This window comes from Montipora capricornis, chromosome 14 (assembly GCF_036669925.1).
Source record: "Montipora capricornis isolate CH-2021 chromosome 14, ASM3666992v2, whole genome shotgun sequence".
NCBI classification, from domain to species: domain Eukaryota; kingdom Metazoa; phylum Cnidaria; class Anthozoa; order Scleractinia; family Acroporidae; genus Montipora; species Montipora capricornis.
Window position 1 is genome coordinate 32,145,075 of NC_090896.1, and position 10,000 is coordinate 32,155,074.

General features: G+C 39.5%; 1 protein-coding gene across 1 annotated transcript in view; it reads left to right on the top strand.

Annotated features, from left to right (window-relative positions):
• Positions 1–10,000, top strand: part of LOC138032432 (guanylate-binding protein 6-like) — a 115,970-nt gene that overhangs the window by 23,064 nt on the left and 82,906 nt on the right. The window contains exons 8-12 of the mRNA XM_068880103.1: positions 436–622; positions 2,693–2,933; positions 3,170–3,465; positions 6,196–6,450; positions 7,731–7,853. Coding sequence (XP_068736204.1) covers positions 436–622; positions 2,693–2,933; positions 3,170–3,465; positions 6,196–6,450; positions 7,731–7,853 — 1,102 coding nt within the window. The remainder of the gene's footprint in view (positions 1–435; positions 623–2,692; positions 2,934–3,169; positions 3,466–6,195; positions 6,451–7,730; positions 7,854–10,000) is intronic.

The following is a 10,000-nucleotide window of genomic DNA, read 5'->3' on the forward strand; positions in this document are numbered from 1 at the left end:
TTGAGCATGCGACGTAGGTGTTTTCGTTTCATGTAGACAGAAAACAGTTTGAAAACGACGGCGTCGAGATAATCATGTGATTTCCCCAACCGAGTTTTCCTCAAACACGAATCCACAACGATCGGTGATTTTTCCCTTAAACACAAATAAAAAATGATCGGTGTTTATTGCGTTTGTAAATTCCCCCGGGTTAATGTGGACGGAAAAGATTTGCTGTGTTATTAGAGTGAAATCTCCGTTTTCAAAGTTCTCCGGCATAGCGTGGATGGGGCCTAAGAAGATGCCGCTGTTTGAAGGAATTAAAAGATATATGAAATCCAAAGTGCTCAACAGAAATCTTTTTTTTGTATATCTTGTACACTTCCTTCTTCAACGAACGATATATGCGTAACAATCCTGGGGATCTATGAAACGTTTTTCCTTGACGATTTATAGCTTTATAGTAAAGCTCTCTAAAAGAATCCAGGTAAGATCCACTGTCTCTGGTCCGTCTCAGAGTCGTCCGGCTGAAGACAACGAATTCTTTCACAAAATATTTCCTCAATTCGTTTGGCTCTTGAGAGATGTAATACAAGACATTCCAGAAGACTGCAAAGATGTCAAGGAGTACTTCTTAAAAAAGGTCAGACTAATTAAACGCTAATCCACTACTTGGGATAAGTTGGAAGGGCACCCATCGATCAAATTAAGCCAAAAGCATTTGAGAGACATTTCTAGGCTCCTTGTAATCTGTTAAGACTGTCTACAGAGATGTTTTTATCTCCTACAATAATTTGACCAGTTCAGAAATCCTTAGCTGAAAATTGAAGTTTCCGAAAATTTTAGGGAATGATATCTTTATTTCAGAAATTGCTAGCTGAACGCGCCTTCTAAGAACTTCCCAGCGAATCGTGTGCTCATCCGAAACTGCTAGATGACCTTTTTAAGTGCCAAAAATTGGCAAAACATCCTTTTCGAAAACGAAAAGCACTACTTTCCCTTGGTTGCGAAAGTTTTAGGTGATGTTTTAGTAAAAATATCTGTAGCTGGTTGGCAACATTGAACCGAAATTGACTCTCCCGAACACATATTTCACCTAAGATTGTCGTTGGACGCCCTTGAAGTTGGCAAGCGAATTAGTTGATATTGCATTTGAAGTGCAAGTGCTGCTGAGGGATGTATACAAAACGTTTTGAGAAACAAAATAGTAAGAATGTACTAGATTATAGTTTATTCGGAATGAAGGCAGCAGAAATAAGTTACTTTCGTCATTTTTTTTTCTGTTTCTGATTTTACGTTTTGCGAATAACTTTTAAATTCCAAAAATCGGGACCAATGCGAGAAAATCTGTATGGCTGCTTCATTTTTTACCAAATCGCTATTCAAACGCACGATTTGCTTCCCGATCTAACGTGCCCAACAAAATCTGGCCGTTACAACGATGAGTGCAAATTAACACTTGTTGTGACTTGCAATACAGAAAACGAGGAAAACATAACAACAGTCTACAGTAAGTTCAACCCATTTCATATTCGGGATGATCATTAATACATTTTATTTCATGCAATGGGCAGCTTCAATTGCACTGTCATGGGGAAGAATTAAAGATGATCATTGAACGATTGAAGAAGAGCAAATTTTAATATTTTTTTTTCCGACGGAGTCGCAAATTGAGATTAGTTTTTCTCCATTTTTCCAAGGTGCAAGGACAGAATCTAAAAAAGTCTGCCGAACCTTTTCAATTTGAAATCATAACTTGTGCATTCGTAAGTCATGATAGCACCCCTTTAGAAAACCATTGTTTTAAGGTTTCCATTGATGCAAGAAGGTCTTTTGGCCTCTGACCAGTATTCGAAGCGATGCTTTCAGATGAAGTTACCATGAAATGGCTGTGTAATTAGAACAATATACTTGTACAATGTTGCTATGAATGCAGGTAAACTCAATCTGTTGCTTTCGATCAGTCAGAATAGACCTTTTTGCAGATACAGCGGCCATTTTGAATTCTATTGTTTCAAATAGCCATTATGGGATGCCCAGGGGGCAAATACATATTAATTTGCTCCCTGAGCATCCCATAATGTCTTAAGTTTCGAAACAATAGAAATCCAAATGGCCGCCGTATCTGCAAAAAGGTCTATTGGGGAGCGCACTAAGAACCCCGGGAGGGGGCATATGAAAAGGACAGGGGTGCCGTCGTACCTTTTAGGGGTTAAAAAACCGGTTTTGGTTCCTCCACAGAGGTACCTTTTAGGGTATTGAGCCGAAAAATTGTGACAGGAGGCATTTGACAATTAAATGATTTTTAATTTTGTCTAATTAAAACCCATGATTAAAACCTCTTAGGGGTGAAAAAATTTCACGCCCACAAGACAGGATCTTGGTACTTCTTAGGGGTTCTTTTTAAAATTTCCGACGAGCACCCTCGTCCTTTTTATATGGGAGTCCCCCCCTCCCTTCTTTCCCTTCCCGGGATAAGAACTTGGGCCAAACGTTAACTTAACAATTTGATCCTGAACGCTCGTCTCTGTCATTGATCCAATGCGTTACAAGTGTCCAGGACTTTTTATGTGATTTGCAACTTTTGACACAGTTACGTAATTGTTTACATGTTATTCAGAAAATGACTAAGAACAGTTACGTAATTGTTTACAAGTTATTCACAGAATGACTAAGAACAGTTACTAACGCGTTATTCTTTTACTCTATGCAGGTTTTCAAAGATCATCCGGGCCAACAAGTATCTGAAAGTATCTTACGCTTATTTGCTGGTTTTGAAGCGTTTTCTTTGCCTCCTCCCACAACTGATAAGGAAACGATGAAAAGCCTAAACCAGAAAAAAAGTGAGGTCAACCAGTTGTTTCTGGACGGTTTAAAGAAGTTCAAAAGTTTGATGAAGCGTACCCTATCTCCTAAAGGCAGCTTTAATGATGGAGAATTCGTGACTGGAGAAGGTGGAGTATACGTTCCCTCTATCGTGTTGAGAAGCTCAGTTCGTCAGTTCGGGACCATGCATTGCCAACAGTAGCATGATATCATTTCCAAAATATGCAGTGAGTAAGACGAGAAGCGGTGTCGGTTTTCGCAGGCATCTTATTGCAAAATTAAAGACTCTTTCTTGGGATGATCCAAGGGAACATGTTATTTCTATGAGAAAAACATCAGATAACACGTGTTAATTCTATTTTAGGTCTCGCTGCCTTGGTTGTGCTTTACGTTGAAGCGATTAACACCCCTGATGCTATTCCTAATGTGCAGAGGGCCTGGGACACATTCGTCTCAGCGAAGTGTTTTGACGTGAAACAGGCTGCCTTGCAGACTTATGATGAACTCATGACGTCACAGTTATCCGATGTACTGCCATGTAGCAATACTGAGATAAGAACAAGCCATGACGCTGCTCTGAAAGAGTGTAAATCTCAGTTTATAATGGAATTAGCTGGAATATCTACAAACACAATTGAAATGGCTTCGAGAGAGCTTAAGGTGAGGCATAAGACAATGATAAGAGTCTTCGAAATAAAGAAAACATTTTTTGCACTGTACTCCCAGCCACGCTTCTGGGATTGATAGAAAGTTAATTTGTTTTCACTTCTTACTCCATAATTGACTCGTCAGTTCAACTTTTAAAGACCTGCCATTAGGAGAGATTTTTTGCTCACCGTATTTTCTTCTAGCTTGTCTTTTATCTGCCATTCAAAAATCTACGCCTGATCACAGGCAGACAACCCTAAGGATGCGAGAGCGCATGACGTCGCGTCATTTTAAGACAGTTGTAACGGCCGATTCAACTGATCGAGGAAAATGTTCCATAAAAACTTCAAATCTCCATGTTTCTTTTCGAAAATTCATTTTATGGACAGCCAAATAAATAAAGTTCACTTACCTACTATTTTCTGCGTTGTCGTGAATGATTTGATGGGTTTTTGGCACGCTTTGATTTCCTCTTCAGATCCCACGCGTCGTCACATACAATATAAATTGACAAGGCGTGCAACTTCCAAGACCGCTCACGGCCGAGTGCCTCCAGAATTTAGCCAAATTTCTCCCACTTCCAAAGGTCGCTCGCCTGAGTCGATAATTTTGTTAGCATCGCGCCAAAAATCATCGCATTTACACGGCTCTGCAACCTAAAAATCCTGCTCGATTTTCAAGCTTCGCTCAGGTTTTTGTTGTCGCCAGACGATGAAGATAGAAGTCGTTCATCATTGGAATTTGATCAAATCAAAATAACCAATTAAAAAGCGCAAATTTATAATTTTGTCCCTCTTGGGGAAAATCTGCGCTTTTTGATTGGTGGCGCTTCTTGATTCAGTTGCTTTACGGACTGTCTACCACTCACTTTTTATGACTTATTGACATTGATTGACAGGAACATTAATAGCAAATCGAAACTGAATTACGATTTACGGACACATGTACTGTAGGCCGTTTACTTACTTACTTACTTACTTACTTACTTACTAACTAACTAACTAACTAACTAACTAACTAACTAACTAACTAACTAACTAACTAACTAACTAACTAACTAACTAACTAGCCGGGAATGAAGGCACGGTAGGAAGCATGCACTATCCCCAAATGGAAGAAGTTTTGAAGTAAAATCATAATCTACATATGATAGTTTGGATGTCTTTTTTATAGTGTCAAATGTATTTAACACAACTGGGGACACTGTCAATAAATAAACAAACATTGCAAATAGAAAAGAAAATATCAAGAACCAGAACTGATAGCAAGCTGACCAGTTGGCTAGCGGTCGAAGAGTTGAACTTGGTACTACCGAGAAGAAATCCAGATAGCGGAAGGGGGGAGAATTCAGTCAACCAGATACTTCCAGTCAATTGCTGACTGCCCGCTAAGACACTCATTTCGAGCGATATACTCGGGACAATTTAATAATCATGCCTTTTATTAGCGTACAGTGAATTACATTGAAGCCAATATTTAAACCACGAGCGCAATTTCTTGTTAAACGGTTTAGACTGAATGTTTGCAACTTGCTCAGAAAGCTTACTGAAGGATAAATGTAAATTGAGTATCTCTACGCTTGAGGGCTTTAACTTCCTCCTCAAAAGTTCTCATTTCACAAATTACCTCAAAATTACCGAGATCAATTGAGCGATATACTCTGGACAACTTAATAAACTTGCCTTCCATTAGCGAACAGTCAGAATTACATTCGAGTCAATGTTTGAACGAAGAGCGCAATTTCTTGTTCAAAGGTTGAGAATTATTGTATTAAACTTTCTCAGGAAAGTTATTGAAGAACAAACGTAAGTTGAGTATTTCTACACTTCAACCCTTTCACTTCCTCCTGAAAAGTTCTCATTATCACAGAAGAGCACCTCACCGAAATTTACTGATGGACATCAGTTCATCTCAGCACAAGCCACGAAATCGGGAATTAACCCCTTGCGATCTATCTCTGATACGAACACGTGCATGTTGGTCATGACTTTTACGATCATTTGGTGGCTCCTAAAAGAGCCGTTTTTTGTTTTTGTTTTTTCAATGAAACAATCCAAAAGTTAAGTATACTTCTATGCAATTTTATGTTTAATCAAGCACCCTTCAACGATGTTCCACGACAGCAGACACATTTAATGGAGGAAGAAACCAAAAACCAAGCGCATAAGTAAACAAATAGCCGGTCAGATCAGGTTGAAATACATTATCCTTAGAGACCAAATTAATAGATTGTAGACTAAACAAGAATTCTTACAGAGAAAACACTAACAAAATGATTGATAATCGCAGTTATACACACAAATTAAGCATTTGTGAATTTTTTAGCCTGAAAAAACATTCAGGCCTGAACGGATTCGAACCAATGACCTCTGCGATGTGCATTGCTTTACCAACTGAGCTATAACGGTCAACTGGAAGCTGGTCACTTTGTGAGTTCGTAATATACCCGTAGATGGTGAAGAATAGAAGTGAATATATGAAAGATCATATATTTGAACTGCCGGGAAAGATTAATAAGTTGTGTGTATAACTGAGTAATGCCGTATTTATTATACACTAAGTAGATCTACATAATTATGATATTCTTAAGAAAGATGTCTAAAAATGGACCTAACTTTCAATTGTCGCTCACGAGGAGTTTAACGAGAGTGAGAAATTAATTATCATGAAACTTGAAGGTGTGTGGTACATCCAAAAAGTTGATGGTGTGTCAAAATCATTTCCTGTTTTTATTTCAACTAGGAATCTGTAGACAAGAAGTTAACCTCGTGGCTGACCGACAATGAAGTGAAAACCAGACAATTTTGTAAAGATCTCCTTGACCAGCTTAAAATACTTCATCTGGACCCTGTGTTTCAGAGACTTCAGGGGAGAGGTGCAGCCGAAGTATCTTTTGATGACATCATTGGTGGTTATCAGCGGATTAAAGACGAGTACAACAAGTCTGCAAAAGGCGCGGAAGATGTGATTGCCAAAGTGTTTGTGGAGCTTCATGCAGTAAGGCACTGTTACATCCCTGCAAATTATGTATTTTGTATGTTTGACCGTATGTTTTTTTATGAAATGATTTGGCATTCAAAACAAAGCTTTACTAAGTTGATGGTGTGGATTTTTCTTTTTCTCTATGTTCAATGTTGTTTGACAGGGCTGTCAAGTCATATTTGACAGTTTTGTCTGGGCCCATGATTATTAGTAGCACTGCTAATGCCTATGGTAATTAGCGATCCCAATGATGGTTTGTACCTGATAATTCATGCTAAGTCAATGGACCACAACAAGCTAATTTAGCAGAATTCATAAGAGACCATCATGGCCAGGAACCTTCAAATAAGAATTTGGGACAATTTTTCTAGTTGCAAGCAAATCGTTTTTTTACCCCAGCATTCTCATCTCCGGAGCCGCCTGTTCCTCTTAGCTGTTGGGCCCTTGATTAACTAGATTCTTCGCATAAGATCTTCAGTAATTCAACGCTGGTATCCTGCTTTCCCTTCCATCTCCTGCTTGACCTTTTGCTAAAACCCTTTGAGCACAGTACCCACAGACCTTCAGGATTGTAATAACTCCCATGAAAGGTCATGAACCACGCAGATTAAACTAGACAAGAACTCAACTTTACTCCGAAAAGCCGGAAAGCATGGCCCCGATACCCATAAGGCCTAGCGGACATTACAAGGAAGTTCAACATTGGCTTACAAGATACAAGGAGAGCTTTCAGTGAACTCCTGCATAACGAATATAAAAATGCCACTCCCAGCCAGTATTTTACACCTCTTATAAAATCACAGTCTAAGATCAAACGGTGATATTTTCGGAAAGGAAACCAGCGTTGAATGTGTCCCCAGTGCCACCTTTTCCCAGTACTAAGGCACCGCCTGCTAAGAGGAATAAGCACCTCTGAGGATGAAAACATTTTCCCATCTCCCAACATTGCAAGTTGTCTGGCAAAATCTTCCTGCACGAGGGGTATCCGATGGATCTGTTCCTCTAGCTAACTTTTCTCCAGCGGAGTCCCCGCTGGCTGAGAAACCAAGGAACACCCAACCGATTTAACCTGACCCTAACCTTCAACTGGTAGCGGACGCTGTGAATAATTCCCATCGGTTACGAAAGGTATAGATTACGGTCCTGTGACCACCCAATCTGTGAGCTTAGTGTGTTTGAATTTGGGTTTTATGTCTGCTGGCTAGAGATAACTTTAAAAAACGGGAAAACTATCTTTGATTAAACAACGGCAAGCTTGTCAAGAATAAAACCATATATCACTTAATTCGTTTTAGGAACTTTTGAAGGAAAAGGAGCAATACCTGGGGCTACTTAGACAGCTGAAAGACTTTGACGAGGATCGGAGCCGAGCATTGGTCGCCAAAGCGTACCAAGAGCAGGAGAGGAAAAGACTGGAGGTAAGAAGGTCGTGAAGTGTTATGAAGTACCGGCCCTAACCTAGAACCTTCGAGTATGGCGTTGGGACGTAGAACCGGCACTAGATCTAGACTATGTTAGACGCGAAGGCAGCTGGGTTTTGCACCTTAACATGCTGTTGTTTGTTTGTTTAGCTACAAACTAGAAAAAGCCAACGTTAGGAAAACCGATGCTAAAAATAAGGACGTTTTACTATAATAATACCGTTTGGTTTTTTCACATCACCACGGTATTTCAGTAGGAAGAGCTCTAAGCTTTCTCCATCAGTTTCAGAAAGATAAATTATGAATGTACTGCTCGGCACTCTAAAGCAACGAATGGTTTACACTACGTGATGCAATGTATTAACAGTAACCGTTGTAAAGCAAGTGTTATGCATTTGTGAGCGCCCAATATGGCTGCCAAACGTATTTCTCGTTACGAATATTTGCGTTTATTTTTGCTGTTCCTGACATTCTCAAGCCGAGCTTTTACTTGCAATTGCTCGTTATGTGGTGATGTCTACACCTCTGTATAGATGATTGTTTTTACTTCAAGAATCCTTAGGGATAACCTGGATATCCTAACCATTTCTGAAACGCATCTGACACAAGATATAAGCGATAACGAAGTAAACATCGATGGATACCGAATTCTGAGAAGAGATAGGTCACACAAAGTAGGAGGCGGAGTCGCTATTTACTTTAACATTAGCCTAGACTGTGTACATATATCCAAATATGACAACGACGGCATTGAAGCTCTCTGGATTGAATTGAAAGCTCACTCGCAAAGATTACTTGTGGGTTGTGTATATAGACCTCCTGACGTTACATCTTTATTTGATGAATTCAACCAAGTATTGAGTACAATTTGGATGTCTCGCAGGAATGTTGTGATCGCTGGTGACTTCAATTCAGATCAGCTTGCTACTAATGGAAATGGTGCGAAATTCAAACGCATCTTACAATCTTATAACTTTTGTAACATCATAAAAGCACCCACAAGAACCTCAGCACATTCTAACATTTTGATCGATCTGATTTTGACTATCAATACCTCAAAGGTCTCAAAGTCTGATGTGATTGAGTATTGCATAGCTGATCACAAATTCATCTACGTTATCTACAAGCTGAAGATCAGGAATCCAAAGCCTTTTATTAAATATGTCCACAATTTCAAGAATGTGTTGGAAAACCCGAAAGACTTCAAACATGACCTGGAAAGTGCTCCTTGGTGGGTCTGTTCCACCTTTGAGGACCTGGATGACATCACTTGGGCTTGGAATTGCATGTATAATGTTATTGCAAGCAGTCACATTCCCTTACGTAAAGCCAAGGTTAGAAAAAATTCACTACCTTGGATGAACAGTGAGATCCGGAAAGAGATGAATAAGAGATATAAACTTTTGAAAGCCTGTGATGGCACACCCGCTACTAATAAACTCTGGGTTGATTACAAATCCTCTAGGAACAAAGTATCTAAGATGCTACGACGTGCTGAAGCTCAATATTGGAAAAAGAAATTTACAGAGACCAAGGACTCAAAATCTTTCTGGAAAACTGTGAACGAGGCCACTGGAAAACCTAAGAATAAACATATTGGCCCCCTCAGAGATGCTAACAATAAGGAAATCACAAATGACTACGAGAAAGCTGAACTGATTAACTCTTACTTCATAAATATTGGCAAGGAACTAGCTGAAAAATTCCCCGAAGCTGATGAACCCCATCAATTCATGTACAGAGTTACCCCCACTGTGCAGGTCTTGGAGGTCAACATCAACAAACTCAAAACTGATATCAAGACAATTAAAATTAACAAAGCATCTGGTCCTGATGGCATCTCTTCTCGTAGCTTAGCTATTGCAGGAACATCCGCCTTAGAGGGCATTGTAACTGTTTTCAAGAGCAGCATGACTCAGTCCAGCTTCCCTAACACATGGAAGATTGCAAAAGTTAATGCAATCTTTAAAAAAGGAAACCCAGCAGATGTTTCAAATTATAGGCCAATATCACTTTTAAGTATCCCCAGCAAGCTGCTCGAAAGCCAGATCTGCAACATAATTGATACCCATCTGAACAGCTGTGGCATAAAAAGCTGTAAACAGTGGGGGTTTAGCAAGGGACTATCGACTGAAGGAATGCTT